Here is a 24,778-nt window from a genome sequence, read left to right as displayed (position 1 = left end):
CACAATAAGTAATGTACAAAATATATACCTGATTTTTAATAAGTCCAGAAACCATTATTTTCATCTCGTCTGCAACAAGTTCATTTTCATTAGAAACGGCATACAACAATAAAGAAGCTGATGGCGCCAATCCCATGTCTTGTTCAATCAAGATTTCGGTAACAGATTCTGGGGATACTTCAAATGACCGTATCAACTTTCCTTTACTGAACAACTGAAATTATAAAGTAAGTGATATTAAAATTCAGTCTACTACCGTTTTCAAAAAAACTCAACATAGATACCAGGATTACAATTTTGTATTTGCGCCAGACGCGAGTTTCTTCTAAAACGACTCATTAAATTAAAAGACAAGATAAATTAAAATAAGTTAACATAATTTATTAAATACTTCTAAGTAACCATCGCACCGAAGAGGACTATAATATATCTAATGAAAAGAGAGCAAGTCGTTTCTATACATATAAATATTTGAATGAATTTTATTATTCATTTCACGTACAATGAGAATGGCAATACTTACAAACAGAAACAATAAAATTGAGAATGGAAGTAGGGAATATGTCAAAGTGACAACAACCTCAACAACAACCTCAACAACAACAACAACAACAACAACACGTCTGTTTTGAAAATTGATATCCTGCTATTTCTGAAGCGGAATTCGGGATTCATTTCATGCATAAAGAGAATGTCAATACTTACAAACAGAAACAAGTCTGTCTTGAAACCTGCTTTTCCACTATATCCCGATGTTCTGACATGCATAGTATCACCAAGATCATAAACCTGCAAATAAACAAATTGCTTATGAATTAATTGTTTAATATATCAATCATAATAAAATCCCTAATTGTTTTTCATTCGAGAAGAAATCACAAACAAAAATGTGTATAAGATAAAAAGAATATAAAATTATTATTCCATAATGTGTAGGAAATACAGGTTCGAAAAGAGTTAAGATTATAGTGAAAATATAACTGAAAACAGGATTTTAGTGTTTAAAGAGGGACGAAAGATACCAGAGGGACAGTCAAACTCATAAATCGAAAATAAACTGACAACGCCAGTGTGTTATTATTCGGAGGACAGGTGACCTCCAACTACCGGGGAAATATTTAAAGAAATACATCATTGAAGTATAATATCATTCGTTTCCATAAGAGAACCATGATGTAAACAAGGTCTAATTACATAAAACCTTTGTGATGACATATGCAATTTGATGTAATCACTAACAGCAAAAAATGAGTAAAAGTTGTTAAATACAGTAAGTGATGTTCTGATGATCAATTATAATCGAAAATCGGTCAATGAAGAAGTAAAATGACAAAAATACTGAACTCCGAGGAAAATTCAAAAAGGAAGACCCTAACAAATGGCAAAATCCAAAGCTCAAACAAATCAAACGAATGGATAACAACTGTCATATTCCTGAATTGGTACATCAAAGGCTATCGAGCGTGCTTAAAATTAATTGTTAAATTTCATAATCGATTTTAATAACTGATAAATATAAATTTTGAAAATCCTGGAGCATTTTCATTATGTTGCAGTATACGCAGAATATTGGCCCTAAATTATCAAGCATTCTATTTGTTTTTCATGGTCAGAGATTTTTAAAGTGTTACTGTAAAATATGGTAGTATATACCACACAGTTTGTATATCAAGTGCTAAAACACACAATGTTAGAAACGTAATTTGATTGGACATTTTATAATTATTCTCAGTAATTGTCTTTTTTGGGGGATAATTTCAACTTGATTTCTTTATCGCATATTACTGTAAGCCAGAAAATTACAGAATATTCCTACAAGGAGTTATTTTCAATTTGTATGCTAATTTACATTGTCACAGCTAATGGAAAATTGTCATCATAACATGATATATTTATATCGCACTCGCTGTGTATTCTATCAAGGACTACTAACATGCTAATTATCTATTTTCTTCTTGCAAACACAGGAACTCTTATAGAAAAGAAGTCAAATTGAAATAAAATCGGATTCATTAAATGAAAGGATTTCTTATGTAATATAAAAACCCATGCTTTAACATTACCGCCAATCAATCTCTGAAGTAAACAATGTCGTTTGGCTAGTTCGTAGGATTTAATTAAACTTAAACATACAAAGCAGCTGGCAGTGTTGGGTAAAATGTGTCTACTATTGATGACCGTAATATATTCACCATAAGAGTATGTTTGTGTCATGATGTTGCTGTGTCATGCATGTATGCTCACCACCTACACCCACCCACCCGTTTATTCATTTAAAAAAATAATGTCGAAATGCATTATTATTTAGAAACTTATTATATATAATGCCAATACTTAAAAATACACAGGAATCTTTAAACAATAAAAATAAGGTTTGCAACAGCAACTGACTAAATAAAGAATACAGAATTATAATGAACTTCAAGAAAAGTTCAAGAATCTAAAGACCAACCCCAATACACAACATGTCCACGTCATCTAGTTGTGGTGGCTATGTAGATTTTCCAACCATAATCTCTGTCGACCAAATTTATAGAACCTACCTTTTGCATTTTTTGTTATAACGGTGACCTTCTGAATACACATGAAAAGAATTTCGAGGACATTTAGCAACCAACAATCAATCAATCAATCCATTAACCCATAGGTCTAAAGTAGTTTTTGCTTATATGACTACAGATTATAATATCGACAGTTGTAAATCAGATAAAACTACGTCAACGAACATTATTTACCGTAACAAAGAACAGACTATATGACTGTGTCTGTAAATCATTGCGAAATTCATTTTGTTTTAATAATTTCTCTTTATTTACGTTTCAACTGTAACGATTCTCAACTTTGATGGTGCTTTTTGACTGATATCAGCAGTCTGATAGATTTTCAATTTATCCTGTAAATTAGATGTGCTTTATTAGAAGTCCAGACATGTTGCCAAATGATTTATCTATCTTTCAGATTTTTATTTAAAGTGGTTTTATTGCTGATAGATTTGAAGAGAAATTTCCAAAGTGGATAAACGCTCTGCAAAGCAATAGTATGTTGAACATATTGATATTATACCACGAATTGTTGTTGTTTCTAAAACCATTGTAGGACATAATTTTTATTAGAAGAATTTTTCTGATTTTCGATTTGGACCAAGATCAAGATTTTCGTTGAAAAACATCATGTACATTTTTTTCTTATAGATAATATCTCATACCAATACTCTGAACGTTTACATTAAAAACATATAAGACTTATAAAATAAACAGCAATCAACATGCATTACTGTCTATCAAGTGTACTTATAATGTCATATAACATAAACATTGAATTATAGAATGGCCTTCATAAGTATTAATAACATGGCTATCTGACATCTGTCCTTTTTATGAAACAGAAAATCTATACTATTATACTTTATAATGTTTACAGAATATGACAATAATATCCAATGTGTTACAATATAAGTATTTTACGAACGTCAATGTCAAAGCAAATCAAAAATAACAAGAGGCTCTCAAGAGCCTGAATCGCTCACCTGATAAACAATGCCTTCGGCCATGTTTTTTGACGAAATAGAAAATAAAACACAAACTTTATTTTATACACCCTACTGATCATTCAAATGAAGTTTGGTTGAATTTGGTTGAGTAGTTTTAGAGGAGAAGATTTTTTAAAGTTAGCAAATATGATGAACAAATTGTGAAAAATTGTCATTAAAGGACAATAACCCCTTAACGGGTCAATTGACAATTTTGGGCATTTAACTTAATTGTAGATCTTACTTTGCTGATCATTTTTGCTGTTTACAGTTTATCTTTATCTATAATAATATTCAAGATAATGACCAAAAACTGCAAAATTTCCTTAAAATTACCAATTAAGTGGCAGCAACCCAACAATGGGTTGTTTGATTCATCTAAAAATTTCAGGGCTGATAGATCTTGACCTAATGAACATTTTTACCTCATGTCAGATTTGCTTTAAATGCTTTAGTTTTTGAGATATAAGTCAAAAACTGCATTTGATCCCTATGTTCTATTTTTAGTAACGGCGGCCATTTTGGTTGGCCAGGTCACTGGACACAATTTTCAAACTAGATACCCCAATAATGGTTGTGGCCTAGTTTAGTTCAATTTGGCCCAGTAGTGTCAGAGGAGAAGATTTTTGTAAAAGATTACTAAGATTTACGAAAAATGGTTAAAAATTGACTATAAAGGGCAATAACTCCTAAAGGGGTCAACTGACCATTTCGGTCACGTTGACTTATTTGTAAATCTAACTTTGCTGAACATTATTGCTGTTTACCGTTTATCTCTATCTATAATATTCAAGATAATAACCAAAACAGCAAAATTTCCTTAAAATTACAAATTCAGGGGCAGCAACCCAACAATGGGTTGTCCGATTCATCTGAAAATGTCAGGACAGATAGATCTTGACCTGATAAACAATTTAACCCCATGTCAGATTTGCCCTTAATGCTTTGGTTTTTGAGTTATAAGCCAAAAACTGCAGTTTACCCCATTGTTCTATTTTTAGCCATGGCGGCCATTTTGGTTGGTTGGCCAGGTCACTGGACACAATTTTCAAACTAGATACCCCAATGATGGTTGTGGCCAAGTTTAGTTCAATTTGGCCCAGTAGTTTCAGAGGAGAAGATTTTTGTAAAAGATAACTAAGATTTATGAAAAATGGTTAAAAATTGACTAATAAAGGACAATAACTCCTAAAGGGGTCAACTGACCATTTCAGTCATTTGACTTATTTTTAGGTCTTACTTTGCTGAACATTTTTGCTGTTTACAATTTATCTCTACCTATAATAATATTCATGATAATAACCAAAAACAGCTAAATTCCCTTAAAATTTCCAATTCAGGGGCAGCAACCCAACAACGGGTTGTCCGATTCATCTGAAAATTTCAGGGCAGATAGATCTTAACCTAATACTCAATTTTACCACATGTCAGATTTGCTCTAAATGCTTCGGTTTTTGAGTTACAAGCCAAAAACTGCATTTGACCCCTATGTTCTATTTTTAGCAATGACGACCATGTTTGTTGATAGATCAAAACAATTTATAAACGAAATACCCTAAGGAACATTCAGTTAAAGTTTGGAAGTATTTGGCCTAGTAGTTTCAGAGGAGAAGATTCTTGAAATAGTTTACGACGACAGACGACGACAGAGGACGGACGACGACGGACGCCAAGTGATGGCATAATATGGAACGCCAACACTGTCTTATTATGCCCATTTTTCATTATATGTTGTGCATTTACCTTTATATGATGTACATTTACCTTTATATGATGTGCATTTACCTTTATATGATGTGCATTTACCTTTATATGATGTGCATTTATCTTTATATGATGTGCACTTGTCATCATATGATGTGCAAATATCCTTACATGATGTGCAAACATCATTATATGATGTGCAAACATACTTATATGATGCGCATATATACTTATATGATGTGCAAATATACTTATATGATGTGCAAATGTACTTATATGATGTGCAAACATTCTTATGTGATGTGAAAATATACTTATATTATGTTGAAAGATCCTTATATGATGTGCAAATATACTTATATTATGTTGAAAGATTCTTATATGATGTGCAACTATACCTATATGCTGTGCAAATATACTTATATGATGTGTACATATCATTATATGATGTGCAGTTTCCCTTATATTACGTGCAAACATCTTTATATGATGTGGTTGTGTCATTATATTATGTGCTTGTAATCTTATATTATGTGGTTAGGGTTACTTCATTTTATGATGTCGAAACGTCATTATATGATGTGCTTTCATCGTCGTTATGGTCAATGAACATGATTACGATAAAAATGATTACTGTCTACGTCATAACTGATTCCGATCTGCTTCTGCGGAGTAACCGTTACTACTAATTAGGATCAAATCTGTTGCTACCGTTCGGAAAATGGTTGAGACTTGAGATAAACCTTGGCATGTTAGTACCTCGTTTTAAGTTGCAAAAAAATCACATCTGATATTGTTGGAAAATTGTAAAAATATATATGAATTGCAAAGTTTTGTTTAAATCGCAAATCTTTAATAATAAACATACGGAGTCTACAATACGGTTAAGGTTATTGAATTGAATAAATAATTCTTTTATGGCATGCTATATGATCGTTTTAACGAGGGAAGGCATTATATTTGTCAATTTCGGTATACCTAACGTTAGCAATTTTTCTATAAGAAGATAATACACGAAGTTTAGTATTTTCATTTATGTAAATATTGCCTTTCTGACCATGTTAGCTGTTCGAGTTTCTCTATATATATTCTCAAGATAGACACAAACAATTGGGAATAAATCAGACTCTGATATAGTAATGGCTCATATAAGGAACCGGTCATTTGTAACAAAAAAAGAGGGGATAGGAAAAGTGGCATTCAATTTTATATAGTTATAAATTTGCCGCGGTATAATGTTATGGCGAATTCTTCGTCAACCGTAGGCATCAATCTTTACGCCTCGTTTCGCTCATCTGAATTGTTAAAACCTGAAAATTTAGTTTCAACAATTTCTTCTAGCAGAGAATTTTTCATCTGATGCTATCATTGAATGAAGGTGTGGTAAATATAAATGAAACCACAAACGGCAAATCCAAACTAATATAAAAAAGAAGATGTGGTATGATTGCCAATGAGACAACTATCCACAAAAGACCAAAGTCACACAAACATTAACAACTATAGGTCACCGTACGGCCTTCAACAATGAGCAAAGCACATACCGCATAGTCAGCTATAAAAGGCCCCGATAGAAAAATGTAAAACAATTCAAACGAGACAACTAACGGCCTTATTTATGTAAAAAAAATGAACGAAAAACAAATATGTAACACAAAAACAAACGACAACCACTGAATTACAGGCTCCTGACTTGGGACAGGCACATACATAAATAATTTGGCGGGGTTAAACATGTTAGCGGGATCCCAACCCTAACCTGGGACAGTGATATTACAGTGCAACATAAGAATAAACTAGTTCCCTGAAATCGCAAACAATTTTCATACTTCAGTACTTTGATTATATATGTTCTTGTCTATACCTTGCAAGAAAAGGTTTCTCTATTATTAGTTATCAAGATAATAGCCAATAAAACAACAAAACTCTGAAAAGCCAAAACTACCCAAAAAGTACCTTTACTATAGAGTATATTCAGACACATTGCACTATTATTTTTTTTTAAATCTATTATGTTTCCAGGATAAACGCAAAATATTAAAAGCCGCTGCCGTAAATCTTCACTTTGAAAAATTCAAAACACCACTCTCTATATGTAAGAGAACAACAGGTCTCAGTAAAAAAAAATGCAGTGTTTTAAGTTCATTCAGACACCAGATTAAAAACGCTCAATTCTCTGGTTTTGTTGGATTGATAAACACCTTCAACAATTTGAAGGCTGGAATGTCATTGGCTGATGTAATATATACAAGGACAGAAAATAAAATGACGTATTGTCAGATCCTTGTATCCAAAGCTGAAACAGATGATCTGTACATTATATATTAATAAATAAATGTGTTAGACACCGACTCTAGTTTGAGGGAAGGAGCACGTGTATTTCCTTTTTCGAAATTAAAAAAAACAACAAAAAACATGGTTTATTTTTTTTTTTAAGTTTCATCATTGTTTTATTTTTCCTCATTTTAAATAGAAACAAACTATTTCGCTTCCCTTTTGAGATAGACAAAATCTCTTTCAAGAAATTTAGAATCAAACATTTACAAAACAACTTGCCCCCACCCTCACATAAACATATCAATGGTCGGTAAGTTAGCCCTGTTTAATTGAGTCTAGAGGTGAATATTAGTATATGAGCGGCTTCCCACGAAACCTTTATATTGCGGGTTACTGCATGTCTAGTGGTTGTACTTTCGTCGTAGCATGTTCGCCTTGAGTAAGAGAGGTCGTGGGCTCGAACCCCGGCCGGGTCAAAACCAAAGACTTTAAAATTCTTATTTACATGCTGCTTCCCAGCTAATTATATAAGCACGCGGGATTAAGGATTAAGAGCAAAAGCTGGTCGGCTCGGAATCAGAAAAATGTGTCCGGGTAAGGTGATATACATGTCTTCCTTCGGAATGTTACCTTTTGAACTAGCATGTTAAAAAATCCGGCTCAGGGTGTCGGTCTAGTACAAAACAGGGTTAATATTCATACCACATTAACATGTTCTTGTACGAATATGCATATATCAATTTGCTGCTGGACCTCAAGAATCCACCCATAATCATCTATAGTTGAAACTGTGAAATATATGCACAAAACCATGATAAAAAGCTGCACGTTAATGTAATACACCGAGTTCAGGTTCATTCCATATCTCCTTTAATCCATTTCGGATGAAAGTGATGGGCGCTCGGTGGTCGAGTGGTTACATTGTCATTTCGTGGCCTTTTACAGCTGAATATGCGGTATGGGCTTTGATCATTGTTGTAGGCCGTACGGTGACCTATACTTGTTAATTTCTGTGTCATTTTGACCTCTTGTGGAGAGTTATCTCTTTAGCAGTCATACCACATCTTCTTTTTTATAAGTAGACGAACTGCTGTATCACTAGCATGTCAACACTTAGGTGTGCGATTTCAAATCCCGCACGTGGCAGGTAAGCTCGATTCCTGAATCTTAATTGACCAGAATTGTATGTTTTCCAAACGAAGGTCAGTGGGTCTCTCCGGGCACTTCTGCTTTCTCCACCAATATAAACTCACCGCCACGAAATAGCATGAAAGTGTTGAAAGTGGCGCTAAATAACAGTCAATCAATCATCCATACCGGTATACTTATGGTCTCTAAATCTATATAATAGCAATGTCAATGTATGACATCAGTATACAGAGATAAAAATAATTAGGAGATAACTGTATTGTATTTTAAGCTCCGACGGCATCAATTGGGGATTTGATGGTCGAAAAATTAAGTTTACTGGCGACGCGTTAGCGGAGACAGTAAACGGGTATTTGCGACCATCAAATCCCAAATTGATGCCGTCGGAGCTTAAAATACAATATTGTTATCTCCATTCTAATGAAAACAACATTAAAAAATGTATTTAAAATCTGTCATATGCCGTCTGCGCTTGCGCGTACGTCCCATAACATCAATTGTCAATTGATGCCATGTAGGAAAGTGATGTTATCCAATCAAAATGAACCTTACAAACGTTGTTGCATTAGAATAACTATTTACAGTATATACAAAACAAAGAGAGAGGTTTCAAAATTACTAAGCCAGCTGGATGACAAACGCACGTGTTTATATATTTTTTTATAAACGAACAAGTTGAAGTTGACATTTTACAGAAATCTTATACATCCTTCCTGTTTTCAAGTTTTCGTACATAGCTTAAAGCCTTATCGGATAAATGTTTTTTGTCATATTGAAATTTCCCGTTTTAGTAACAACAATTCCCAAATAGTTATATTGTTTTATCTTCTCAATGTTAGTATCAATGCTAGTATCATTGTAAGAAGATCGGAGATTTTTTGGCTTCCGTCCAAAAAAAAAACCTCACTTAGACTTTAATTTTGACAACTTTCCTTTCAAGTTCCAAGCCTTACAATAATCATGGAAAGCATTGAGTTGAGTCTGCAGGTCCTGTGCTGTTTCAGATATATTTCACTTAAGATATATTTCTAATTCTCTTTCCAGATCTTCTGGTATAGTTCTGTTAAGTCATGTAATATTTCTAGTCCCTAAGAAATTATTTTAGTCAATCAAAAGTAAATAAAATAGGAAAGGTGATAAGTTTTCTCCTTGTCGAACACCATTGTCACAAGCAAGCAAAGTATTCCGAATTATAATTACTATCGTGTATCATCGGTACAGCAGATATAGCTTTGTAGGTACTTCGAAGCATGAAAAACTATATACCGTACATTCATTTAACTATGCACCGTACAGAAGGATTCATGTGGTCAGCTATACACAACGCTTCTTGTCGGAATAAAATATCGAAAAATAACATATGTACAAAATATTTCAATGCCAATTATTGAAACAGCTATACTTATTACGCACAAACAGTGGCCTTCTATCAGAAAAAGAGTTGCAATGAATATAGAATCATATCGGATGAGACGAGCGCCAACTTCTTTGACAAGTATTTGCACATGTTTTTAGTAAGGATTCTTGTTTTGGGCAAATAGTGAGACTTCTCTAATCACCAACCTACGACCAAATTATTTCTTAAAACAACAAATATGTTTAGATTGAAGTATACACATTGATATAATGTAAACAAAACAAAGATTTTCGTACCGTGTCAGAAGAAAAATCGATCACGACCCCTTGGTTAGTACCTATATCCGCTGTACCGATGATACAAGGAGACGCCAGCGAGTGGGCAAGTGTTGAAACAAAGAGTGATGACACAGTAATAAGGTGGACACAGTAATGATATAGTTAATGCTTTTTTTTTTTTTTTTTTAAAGAGACGAAAAAGAGGAACAAAATGCAAAAGACGGGCGTCACCCAATTCATCTCGGTTGGAAAATAAAAATATTAAATACCCTAAATTGGAAAAAGTGTGGCAAAGGGTGAATTTCGGTGGTTTTCCCCCCTTTTAACTCAATAACTGTATCGTCTACGTGAAATCCGTTGCCATTACCGAAAAGGATCAAAATAAGTACCACAAAGGTAAAATCCGATCTAATCGGACGAAAAATTAAATCTAAAACACTTCATCAGGAATCAACCTCTTATATCTCAGAAATCGTTGACGCTACTCCAAATCTGTTGACATACTAGTACTAATGTTTCAGAATTTTATTAGCAATTAAAAAAATCTCCATTAAAATAAATTGAAAATAAACAATCTGTATATGCCAATATGTGCTCATTGTTGAAGACCGTATGGTGACCTATAGTTATTAGTTTCTGTGTAATTTGGTCTGTTGTGGAGAGTTGTCTCATTAGCAAAGATACCACTTTTTCATTTTTTATAATTTCCCACATAGCCATTTCGCATTTGTTGGCTCTACGTCGATTAAGCTTGCAGTCTTCGAAATTGGGTATTTTCTCACATAATTGGCGTTTTCTGTGGAAAAAAGATTGGTTCCGACAAATTAAAAGTCCTATCACACATATTTCCGACTTGGTATGGGTTTAGAGGAGTTGCGGTTCAATGAAATCGGTCTACTCCTTTAGTAGCATAGATTATATGATATACTAGATGTAATATCATTGTACATATTCAATACTAGTCTACATTATACATCTTACCATTTACAGATTAATATTATTCAATAACATTTAATAAAACAAACCATCTCGCCATAGTATGCATCAATAGATAATTTTATAGCTATTGTTATGAAATATTTTTGAAACAGACTGTGATTTCAATGGTGTCTTTTGCAATAAATAGAAATAAGCAGATGTGGTATGAGAGCAACTGAGACAACTCTCCATCCAAGTCATAATTTGTAAGAGGAAACAATTATAGGTCATAGTACGACCTTCAACACGGAGCCTATGCTTAAACCGAATAGCAAGTTATAAAAGGCTCTTATTTGTTATCATTTTCTCCACAGCCGGAGATTCCTTCAACTAGCTCCTGTATTAACTGATTTTAATCTTCAACCGAAATGTTTGAAACGTTGATTTTGTTAAATTGCTTTGTCTCATTTTCCCTATAAATTGCACTTTCGCTAGCGATAGACACATATTTGAGCCGGGTTAATAGTTTACAGAAGCAGATCGGAATCAGTTATGACGTAGACAGTAATCATTCTAATCGTAATCATGTTCATTGACCATAACGACGATGAAAGCACATCATATAATGACGTTTCGACATCATATAATGAAGTAAACCTAACCACATAATAAAAGATTACAAGCACATAATATAATGACACAACCACATCATATAAAGATGTTTGCACGTAATATAAGGGAAACTGCACATCATATAAGGATATGTACACACCATATAAGGATCTTTGCACATCATATAAGTATATTTGCACATTATATAAGGATCTTTGCACATAATATAATAATGTTTGCACATCATATAAGAATGTTTGAACATCATATAAGAATGTTTGCACATCATATAAGTATATTTGCACATCATATAAGTATATTTGCACATCAATTGAGTATATATGCACATCGTATAAGTATGTTTGCATATACTATAATGATGTTTGCACATCATATAAGGATATTTGCACATCATATAAGGATATTTGCACATCATATAAAGGTGTTTGCACATCATATAATGACAAGTGCACATTATATAAAGGTAAAAACACAGCATATAAAGGTAAATGCACATCATATAAAGGTAAATGCACATCATATAATGAAAATGGTCATAACAAGACAGTGTTGGCGTTCCATAGCATAAGCTCACTTGGCCCTTCGGGCCATGTGAGCTAAAAATGAACGTTACGTTATCTGTCCATTAAAACACAGAAATCAAGGTATACAATTAACTCAATGACCATTTAAAAAAAACATATTTCTGGATTTGACCATTCAACAATAATTACATTAGATCCAAATCATGTATTGAAGCATTTCACCTGAGACAATTCAAACTGACGTCAAAGGACTTAATATTATTGTGGAATATCTGAACTGTGATGACAAAAGATTTTAATGATGTCGTGAAACATCTCAAATAAAGGCAACAAAAGTATACCGCTGTTCGAAAGTCATAAATAGATTGCGAGAAAACATATCCGGGTTACAAACTAAAACTGGGAGAAACACATCAAATATAGAGGAAAACAACGAAAATAAAAACACTCAAGTGCAACAACAAAAGAACAAAGACAATGCAACACACAGAAACGAACTATAACATAACAATTGCCATTTTCCCGACTTGTCACTTAACATTTTAAGAAAACTGGTTGATTGAACCTGGTTTTGTGGCTAGCCAAACCTCCCGCTTTTATGGTAATGTTACATATAAAACTAAAATGACAACATTACATGACAGGCCTACAATACAAACGTGAAGACATAAATACTAAATAGTATTGTGAAACAACCGAAGAAAGCTTCAAACAGTTCAAATATTTAATTTTGTTGTATAACAATTGACACGTGACGATGAAAACTCTACATGTACGTGAGATTTTGAAACAATTCACTAATAATGACGACATCGTTACAATTCAACTTAAAGTAAAAAATAACAAGATAAATGATGTTTTGAAATAATAGAAACATTGATAATAGTAGCTCTAATTAGTTATCAAAGGTACCAGGATTATAATTTAGTACGTCAGACGCGATTTTCGTCTTCATAAGACTCATCAGTGACGCTGATATCAAAATATTTATAAAGCCAAACAAGTACAAAGTTGAAGAGCATTGAGGATTCAAAATTCCAAAAGGTAGTGCCAAATACGGCTAAGGTAATCTATGCCTGGGATAAGATAATCCTTAGTTTTTCGAAAAATTCAAAGTTTTTATAAATAAAGGTATATCAAAGGACAATCATCTGCATTTTAAAAAAAAAGAAACAAAAAAGAAGCAAAAAGATCGTATAATGATGTATTGTTAATAGAAGTTTCTTGAATTTGTTGAAAACCTAATTTTTCTTATTCTTATAAATTATGTATGTTCTAAAAGATTGTTTAATCAGCTATTTCTTTCATTAGAGTTTGTTGTTTTGTGTATAATGATAGAATTTCTTATTCAATTGTCCATTAATCCATAGGTCTATAGTCATTTTTTTTACTAATATGACTTTAAATACTTTCATGTTATCTGTGCATTAAAACACAGGAATCAAGGTATGCAAATAACTCAATGATCATTTTAAAAAAGCTTTTTTTTGGATTTGACAATTAAACAATGATGACATTAGATCCAAATCATGTATTGAAGCAATTCAACTGTGTAAACAACGCTTTAAATGTTAAACAATTCAAACTGACGTCAAACGACTAAATATTATTGTGGAATATCTGGACTGTGATGACAAAATATCTCAATGATGTCGTGAAACATCTCAAATAAAGGCAACAAAAGTATACCCCTGTTCGATAGTCATAAATTGATTGCGAGAAAACATATCCGGGTTACAAACTAAAACTGGGAGAAACACATCAAATATAAGAGGAAAACAACAAAAAACAGAAACACTAAAGTGCAACACCCAGAGACAATACAACGCACAGAATCGAACTATAACATAACAATTGCCATTTTCCCGACTTGGCACTTGACATTTTAAGAAAACTGATTGATTGAACCTGGTTTTGCGGCTAGCCAAACCTCTCGCTTTTATGGCAATGTAACATATAAAACTAAAATGACAACATAACATGACAGGCCTACAATACAAACGTGAAGACAAAAATACTTAATATTATTGTGAAACAACTGAAGAAAGCTTCAAACAATTGCAATATTTTATTTTGTTGTACAACAATTGACACGTGACGACGAAAACTCTACATGCACGTGAGATTCTGAAACAAGTCACTAATAATGACGACATCGTTACAATTCAACTGTAATTAAAAAAACACACACCAGAGAAATGATGTTTTGAAACAATAAAAATTGATGAAAGTAGCTCTAAATGATATTTGAAGCAGTCCAACTGTGACTAGAAACGATGTTATATATTGGTAAAAATGGTCTTTGCACCGGAAAAAAACACTTAAATCCAGTTGTTGGCATGATACGCATTATGTTCTTTCCATATATTTTATGATGGTATGATACTAAATCCCTAACAGGAGGGGTTGTACTTTTATTCAATTGAGGTCTTGGGCTGGCATATCAGTTCCTGTTAGTAGTTATTCCTGCACCAAGTCAAGAATATGACAGTTGTTATCCATTTGTTTAATGTATTTTGTCATTTGATTTTGTCATCTGATTAGAAACTTTACTATTGAAATTTCCTCGGAGTTCAGTATTTTTGTTATTTTACTTTTCTTTGTGTGTTTGTTTATTATTCGTTGGCTAGAGGTAAAAAGGGGAGTGATGAGATCTTAGAAAACATGTTTAACTCCGCTGCATTTTTGCGCCTGTCTCAAGTTAGAAACGCCTGATCTTTTTTAGTTTTGTATGTTTTGTTTTAAATTAAAGCTCATTTATATAATCCGGAGTTTAGTGTGACGTTGACTTTCACAGAACTACTTCAAATTTTTTATCTGAGGGACCTGCTAAAGCCTGCCTTTGGGTGCGGGATTTTCTGGCTGTGTTTAAGACCCATTGGTGACCTTAGTCTGTTTTCTATTCTTTGATTGGGTTGGTGTCTATTGAAACATTCCCCATTTCCATTATTAATTGTAATTTCAACTATGCTTCTTCTTTTATAAAATGGTAGTTAAATTAATCATGTGATGTCTTAACTGGAAAAAAAGAATGAACTGACTGCTCCTATGTTTCAATTAAAAAACAAAAAAGTAATTAAAAATATCTTTTTATTGTTAATTTTAGTAAGTTTAACTTTATCTATCAGTTTTGCAGATCAGCGACAAATGTCACGTTTCTTTGATATCTGATAAGAGCAGCGTCTTGTACGTCAGTCATATTGCTGATCCATGACGCAAGAAGTCATTACAATAATTAAGAAAACCAAAGAAGATCAGAGTATTAGCCCAATTAACGCGGTGTAAAAAGTACATGTAGAAACAGAAGCATTCGTTTTACCATTCATTAATTTTTCCAATCAAAGCTTTGGCATCTATTGTCGATTGGTCTGCTTAATTAAACTTTATGCCATACAATATCCATAATAATAAGAAAGTGTGACGCATGTTATTTATACAACGAAACAGAGAATTGCAAATTAGGTGAGCTCGATCATATTCATATCGGATATAAATCGAAGACATCGAATTTAAAATTAAATGAAAATGTCTTGCTCGTATCCATATTTAAAAGAACCTAGCAGAAAGGTTCGAAGGTAATTTCTGTACTTTTCAATAAAGACACCTTTATAATCCCCCGTTTCTAGTGGTTAATGGACAATATGTCGATTCACTATCTTGTTGTAGAATTAGCAACTGTTCATAACATTACATTCGCTCTTATAAAAATGAAAACAAAACAGTAAAAAAATATAAAAACAATTCAGCATAATTTTACAATACAAATATTTTATTTCAAAGACGGATTGTACCAGCTGTATCTTTACAAATTGTAATCTTAAAGACATTCTAATAAAAAAACAAATCATAAACCGTATAATCTAAAACAAGAAGATTCATTCAAAACTTTTCTGTTATAATGGTAATGTGTGTGTTTCATATCTGTTTATATTACATTGCTGTTTGGGTTCCTGATTTGTAATCACAATTAAACCTCTTTCTATTTTTTACAGAGTTGCATATAGAATGACGCCCTCCCAGTCAGTACCTTCGTCTGATTTCCCCATCTAGATGATGTAATTGCATTGAAGTTTGCAATGTGAAGTCAATTAACAGGGCAAACAATGATACCCAGTTAATATTATATTCGTTAATAGCACCTGTTAAAAAAATCAACAGAAGTAGAAATCTGCACACGTGTCTTAAATCTGAGGTTAAAGTACTAATTTAGGCTAAGCTTACATTGATTACCAGGTCAAGTTGTTTAGTGGGAGCTGATCATTTCATAAGTTGGTATATAACAAAAGTAAAATCACAAAATACTGAACTCCGAAGAAAATTCAAACGGAAAGTCCTTAATCAAATGGCAAAATAAGGCAACTAAAGCCATATACTACCATTTTGAAAACACGTACCTTGTAATATCAGTACACTTTAAAAGTTTGCTTGCACTTGTGAGTTTGAATGTTCCTTTGGTATCTTTCGCCCCTCTTTCAAACGTAGACAAATTATATTTCAATAATGCGTGCAATAATTTACACAGTTTTCAACATAACCCTTCTTAGTCTTAAAATTGAGAATGGAAATGGGGAATGTGTCAAAGAGACAACAACCCCACCACAGAGCAGAAAACAGCCCAATGTTCGTAAACATAAAAAATGTGACATATTAATTTTATTCACAAAGTAACAACACAGAATACAATTTAGCTGTGTATAAAATGTACATTTCTTTATTCCATACGATTTTATACATTTGTATTAGTCTGTCGAGTTAAATTTTGGTCTTTTCGTGTTTCTTTTAAAATGATATTCATCCCGGACCCTTCATTTGATCATTAGTATTTAATCCATGAAATTTTAAAGATGGTTGTATTCAACCTTCAGGGGAGAAGGGATGTTAATCCTAATCCATTAGTGTACCCTTATCCAATGTTATAACAGACTTTTAAAAAATAGCGTTCCAAAAACTACGGCTCTTCGTTAATAAAAACAAAGTATATTGGGTTGTATATAAAAGTCATAACATAAAACAAATTAACCAAATAATCCCTGTATTACAAAGGAAAGAAATACACCAAGTGAGAAACAATTCTAGATTTTACTGCATCATAGAATGTTCACAGCAACTGAAAACAAGTTCTGTGTCTGTTAGAATGTTATCATGACTTCTTTGATTCGCTTTCATAAACACACATGATAAAAAGACTATGTAAAAATGTCAAAGCAATTGGAGCATGACAGGGGGACATGGACTCATATTCTGCTTATCCTTTAGGAGCTAGAACAACAAATTTGGCGATGAACAGAAACAACTATAAGTATCGCTTTCGGCCCGTGAGATTATTTTTGAATTAATAAACATTATGAATATATAAGAAATTACATTCAATTAATTATAGCAACTTTTATCGTGAGATCTTTTCTCCGACATAAGGTCAACCGCAAACCGCAATATCCGCCGCAAATGTGCTTTAAGTGAAATCAGTATGATCGGAATAAATCTCTCAATATAGTCAAGTACAAAATCTATATCATACAATATATCAGTTCTCTCATAACGACACAATCTTTGGAAAATAACGTTATATATAAAGGGACATAAAACTCCTTATATCAAATAGTCTTCATTGATTAGACAAAAAATATAGCTTTTCTTATAATTCCATGGTAGACACGGGGATGGAATTGATTGAAAAACAATGTGAATTTACATAAATTTTCGACTGAAGTGTTCTATGACCGAGGTGATTAAAGGGAAAATAATTACCACTATTCTCCAATATGATCAATTGGCTATTAATACTAAGTTTGTAGTTTCTTCTGTCTGTTTCCCTGGACAGAACTAACACTTCACAAGTACCTGTTTCTGTGCAATTGATTTCTGGGCTATTAAAGTTTGAAAACATCCCACACTGTTCTCATTCTACTTTCATGTTATGTTGATATAATTTAAAGTTAACCTTTATTTTCTAAAAGGAATAGAAACGAAATAAGTCTCCAGAAGGGATACAAGCGTAAATATAAACTAGGTTGAGGGATTTACTAAACAAACATTCCCAATTGATCAAGAATATTAATACTATATTGGAAACCACTGACAGAAAAGATTACATAATGCATGGCTTGACATAAATCATTACATAATGCAAAAAAACATAATTTGCTTGACAGTCGACAAACAATTAAAAGTACTTTTCAATTCAAAAAGATCGGTAGATCACTCGCAAAATTGAATAAAGATCACTCAAGAAATGAAGAACAGAGCACAATAAAATGAAAACAACGCTTTAAGTATGTCAGGCGTCCGAACTGCTTTGTTCTTGATTTACCTTTACCAGGAACATTTAAAACCGAATATTTAAAAGGCAAGGATTTATGAAAATCGAAACAGTTGAAGATCTTTATGACCAAAAAGGACATAAAATGAAAGAACTAGTACATATGTTTGTTTAGGGAATAGCTGAAGCACGCTTACGGGTGCAGAATTTTCTCGATGTATTGAGCATTCATTGGTGGACTCCGGCTGTTTTCTGTTCTTTTGTAGGCTTGATGTCTTTTTGAAGATGTTATATTTGTTATTCTCGTGGGATTTAGTCTGATGCTTGGTCCGTTTCTCTGTGTGTTAGTTACATTGTAGTGTTGTGTCCTTGTTCTCCTCTTATATTTATGCGTTTCCCTCAGTTTTAGTTTGTTACCCCGATTTTGTTTTTTGTCCATGGATTTATGAGTTTGAACAGCGGTATACTACTGTTGCCTTTATTTGACACATTCCCCATTTCCATTCTCAACTTTATTTGAATTCAAAATGTGTTATCTTATATATGATAATGCATCTGATTTCCTGTATAAACAATGTTTGCCTGATGGTTACAATAATGTAGGTTGCATTTGACTATATGTTTCGTGGATGCCTTTCACTTCTCGTTATTAGGTCTGGCAGCCGTTTTGTCACAATGATGAAACAGACAGAGTATGTATCGATGAATCTTTTAAGTCATTCATTTTTTATCAATCAAATCGACAAATATGATGTATGAAGGCAAATATCTGGCCATAGTAAGAACTAACCATGATTATTTCCTTATCTATGCTAGACATATATACTACATTATCTCTTTATGTCAAGTGGCACATCCTAAAATGAAAATATATCAAACTGTCGAATGTTTTGCTTTGGTGTCAAAACCTAACCAATTGAACGAGTGTGATGGATAAAAGATATCAAACCTCAGTCTAACATACTAATCCGTGCACAAATTGATTACAACCGTCAATATGTTACAAGGTGCAGCCGACCCCGAACTGTGAATTGCCGATGAAATTATCAAATTTCATTGTGGCATACAAGGTGCAGCTGACCCAAAACTGTAATATCCCAAAGAAATTATCAAATTTTGTGTTGCATCTCCTTTTAAACGCCAACTAAATTACTTCAATATTCCTTCATCGTTTGAAGAGTTATATTTTTTAGCATTTTATATGTAAAAAATCTATAATTTTGATTGATTGATTGTTTTTTATTTTTTTTTTGGTGTTTAACACCACTCCCAGCACTATTGGCTACATGATGATGGGCAGTTTTTATTGCGGAGAAGTTCAAATCGGAGTGCACGAAAAGAACCATGAACTTTTGACAGGAAAACTTACAATCATAATCAATTAAAATTAGCATCGAACGCACCAGTTATGGGTCGCGATTTTTTCAGTGTTTGTACGCTAGGTGAACTACTTAAACCACTCGGCCACCGGTGATACTAAAGAGATATATTTTCAATAAAACGAGTATGAATTTCGAAACTTATTTGTTGTCCATAAAAAAAACTTCTATAGAGTAAACAAATTTTGTTCTATTTCATTTATATTTAACACCACATATTAAGTTCGTTAAAACAAATCGCTGGATTTGTATCACTCACATGGTCAAAATATGAAAATTATCGAAATCTACTGACATTTGAATAACAAAATAGTCATAATAAAGCTGACAGACGCCTCCTGGTGCGGAAACATCTCACTGCATTGAAGACCTATTGGTGACCTTCTGCTGTTGTTTGTTCTATGGTCGGGTTGTTGTCTCAAATTTCAGTAAAAATCCGTTTGAAAGTTATTTGTTCACTTCAGCGTTTCTATTGTTCCGTTGTTTTCTTATAGTTGATGTGTTTCCTCGGTTTTAGTGTGTAACCCGGATTTTTTTTTCAAATCAATTTATGACCTTTGAACAGCGGTATACTATTGTTGCCTTTATCTATTGAGCATTGATATACTACTGTTGCCTGTGTTTATTAAACATTGGTATACACAGCTACTTTTGCATAGGTACTATTTATGAACTATTTATGTACCACAAATCTGTAGTACTGGAAATCTACTTTTAATATTCAGTACTATTGTGTTACTTACGAATTATTGTAATATTTAAGTACCTGTATTTTACAGTACTTGATTTGTACTTGAAATTTAAGTACTACAGATTTTTGGGTGCACGGTTACATTTTCAGCATTTTGAATGTTTGTCATTTTCAAATCTCATGAAGTTATGATGTTCAAACATGGAATACTGTGAGCATTGTTGGTATCATTTTTGTACCAATACTTTGAGTACAAATCAAGTACTGGAAAATACAAGTACCTAAATATTACAATAATTTTAAAGTAAAGAAATAGTACTAAATATTACAAGTAAATGTCCAGTACTACAGATTTTAAGAACAGAAATAGTACCTATGCAAAAGTAGCTGTGTACTACTGTTGCCTTTATTTATTGAACATTGGTATACTGTTGCCTTTATTGTGCATATGTTCAGAAAGACGACCGATATACACAATATCAGGAAGCTATTCTTCAACTATCAGATAAGAATCTCGTTCTTTAATGTCAGCATTAATTGTAGTCTATAACTTTTATTTTATCTAAAAGCAAATACATGTTTGGCAAATTACAAGAGACTTACTTTATTCTCTTTGCGCAATAAAAGTAAACACGAAAGTATGTTAGTGTCGCCATTAAGAAAAAAACTCAATATCTGTGAAAGATACATATCAATTTCTCTTAAACATATGTATATAGCTATGTCAGGATAATTCCCAGCTTTTTTGATAAGTGACATTTTATTCCTTTCTTTTACGATAAAACATTTCCCATGTGTTATTATCGCGGGAAGATGTTTCCTTGAAGGTGGCGAATTAAAATGACAATGCAAAGAGCATCACTGTTATGTCATTGCAACAATGATTTTCATTAAGAAAGATGTGATAATTTAAACATGGATTCACACTTAATCACATAAAAATACAGGTCGATACATAGATCTATAACAAGGCCTTATTTAGGAGTCTATATAGGACGATATTGGAACAAACTTAAAAAGAAACTGTCACTTATATAGAGCACTGACATACAATACGAAACTTTTGTTATTAATTAGTTTTGAAGGCATGTTTGGCCGTCGTCTATTTTCAGAGTAAAATGTGATGAAAGCATATCATGAACGACAACTTAACAAACACTTAATGATTTTTTAGTTTCATGTCTTATTTTCATAATAATCTAAACTAACGTCATCTCGTCATCAGGCTACGTAAACCGCGCTCCCGTTGCTAAGAGGTCAATATCTATCGATGTGTTTCACATTGTTATTGCAGTGTTTGGTCTCTCTCAACATAATGTAGCACTAGTCCTGTTCCATTAACTACTTATAATAATTCCTTACTGTTGTATGTAAAATTAAGATCCAAATATGTGTTCAAGTAGCTATGTCAATCTATGGAAAGGAGGACTGATTAACAAAGTATTTAAAAATGCAAAGTCCATAAAATTTAGATACTACCAGTCAATATTTTATTAAATTTTCAAACTCAGAAGACACCATGTGATTGTCGTCCTATTGCTTGATCGGCAATGTTAAACAAAATAAACATTTGCATTGAGTATGAGGACAGCTATAACCACAACTGGTATAATATTTTCAGAACTTCTACATTCTTTGGGATTTAAATCTCATCACTTGGAATTTTTCGTTATAATTATACTGACACGTCGCAAGATACTGGTGTTATTCCGAATGAACGTGCTCTTTATAGCTAAACTGTTCGGTGTGATCGAAGGCTCCGTGTTGAAGACTGTACTTTGACATTTATTGTTTTGTTTTCTTTTACACATTGTGACTTGGATGGAGAGTTGTCTCATTTGCACTCATACCAGATCTTCTTTTATCTATCTACATATTCTAAAACATGTTTCAGCATTGATATAAAAAAAAATGTATTTCTAACATGCGATATATCAAAAGAAAGTTTATTTTATTCGCTTTTTGAGTATTACAGGTTTAATGAAGTGCCATGATTAGGTTATTAGAAATAACAGTTCAAAGCTCGTAAACCTGTAATTTGTATCCCGTCTCGCGTTTCATTTTAGATCAAATAGTAATTCATTTCCTTCACGATTTCTTTTGTGTTATCTGCTTTTTTAGGCGTTACATACAATTGTGTTTTCGCTATTTATTAAGGTTAATTTATGGAAACTGTTTTATAAATACAGTGACCGATATAAGAGTATGAGAAAGCAAACAAACACTAATTGCTTTTAACATTCTACCAGTTACTGCTTTTTAATTCTGTAATACAAATATAGAACTGAAGAAAGAATTTTACTGTTGGTATCTTTTTTGCTTTATTCGTTTTTACCTAAATTTTTGAAATTTTATTGAACATTCTATTGTATTCTACCTTTAGAGTTCTCAAACGAAAGTTCATCATTGGTGGTCTACTAATTATATCCCCGCTTTGAAAAAAAGGGGGTATACTGTTTTACCTCTGTCAGTCCATCAGTCCATCAGTCCATCAGTCCGTCAGTCTGTCAGTCAGTCCGTCCGTCCCATGAATATTTTTCGTCACATTTTTCTCAGGAACTACACTATAAGGATTTCTGAAATTTGGTTTCAGGCTTGATATAAGTCAGCTATACTGTGTGATGCGTTTTCAGATTCATCACTCGACAACTTCCTATTTACCGAACATTTGTATCATTTTTACACCTGATAGTCAAGTTGAAAATTTTTCGTCACATTTTTCTCAGGAACTACACTACCAGGATTTCTGATATTTGGTTTCAGACTTGATATAAGTCAGCTATACCGTGTGATGCGTTTTCAGATTCATCACTCGACAACTTCCTGTTTACCGAACACTTACCATTTTATTTCGTCGCATTTTTCTCAGGAACTATAATTCCAGGATTTCTGAAATTTGGTTTCAGGATTAATATAATTCAGCTATACCTTGTGATGCGTTTTCAGATTCATCACTCGACAACTTCCTGTTTACCGAACACTACTATCATTTTACACATGATGGCCAAGTTGAAAATTTTCGTCGCATTTTTCTCAGGAACTACAATGCCAGGATTTCTGAAATTTGGTTTCAGGGTTTATATAAGTCAGCTATACTGTGTGATGCGTTTTCAGATTCATCACTCGGCAACTTCCTGTTTACCGAACACTTACATATTTTTACACTATTAACATTATCCACTTGCGGCGGGGGTATCATCAGTGAGCAGTAGCTCACAGTTACACTTGTTACTTATTCTACAAAAAAATCTGATTAAAATATAACTTCTTGCGAAGTTACTTTTTTGTAGCGAATACATGTTTCGCTTCCGCTAGATTCTTTGCAAGCAAAATCAAGCCATGTATTTTACATACAGATAATAACAATGTTAAATTATACTAATGTTAAAACGACAAATAATGGTAAATATAGTTTCTTGATTCGATAAGTAGAAACTAATTCACCTTTCAATAAATATGGCATCGACCGATCTATTCTCCTATGTTGTCTCTGGCAAACCTTAATGAAGTATTATAGATTACTGACAAAATATTCAAAACAGCGTACAGCAAAAAATCGGCATAAAAAGTCAAAGACAAGGGCAAACATACGAAACATATCAATCAAATCTGTCAATAGCCGACGTCAAATTATATTTTGTAATTCCCAGATATAATTCGTAATCCTGACTGTATATCTAACATGTCCGTTTTAAAATAATTAGTCCGTCATCCGCATTGCCGTACACCTCATGGAGTTAATATATAGGAGGGTTTATTAAATGATTTTTCGTTGATTGGGTTACGTTATTGTTATGTGGACTGTATGGATTACCATGATAAGCTTGCTGACCACGATATTGTATCCTCTGTGGTAAACATGTTTTGTTGTTTATGATTTACCTAATTTATTTGTTTTTGTTTGCGGGGTAATATGGATGATCACTGTTGGAAAATATAGCGAAATAGCTGTAACCAGATGTTCGCATGTTCATCTACAGTCCTCGGAGGTATTACAAAACTTAGCTCTACAAAATGTAATTTAAGGGTAATCATTGACGAGACAGTTTTCTTTACCCTTTTGTGTTTAAACATTCAATT

The 24,778-nt window shown here is 32.7% G+C and overlaps 1 protein-coding gene across 6 annotated transcripts in view; it reads right to left on the bottom strand.

Moving 5' to 3' along the window:
* Nucleotides 1–24,778, bottom strand: part of LOC139525571 (CD109 antigen-like) — a 365,611-nt gene that overhangs the window by 69,801 nt on the left and 271,032 nt on the right. For all 6 annotated transcript variants that reach the window (XM_071321031.1, XM_071321028.1, XM_071321032.1 and 3 more), the window contains exons 17-18: nucleotides 706–789; nucleotides 29–214 (exon numbers count right to left, since the gene is read on the bottom strand). In XM_071321031.1, coding sequence (XP_071177132.1) covers nucleotides 29–214; nucleotides 706–789 — 270 coding nt within the window. The remainder of the gene's footprint in view (nucleotides 1–28; nucleotides 215–705; nucleotides 790–24,778) is intronic.

The sequence above is a fragment of the Mytilus edulis genome, chromosome 5, assembly GCF_963676685.1.
Source record: "Mytilus edulis chromosome 5, xbMytEdul2.2, whole genome shotgun sequence".
Taxonomy (NCBI): Eukaryota; Metazoa; Mollusca; class Bivalvia; order Mytilida; family Mytilidae; genus Mytilus; species Mytilus edulis.
This window is presented reverse-complemented; position numbering and strand designations above follow the sequence as displayed.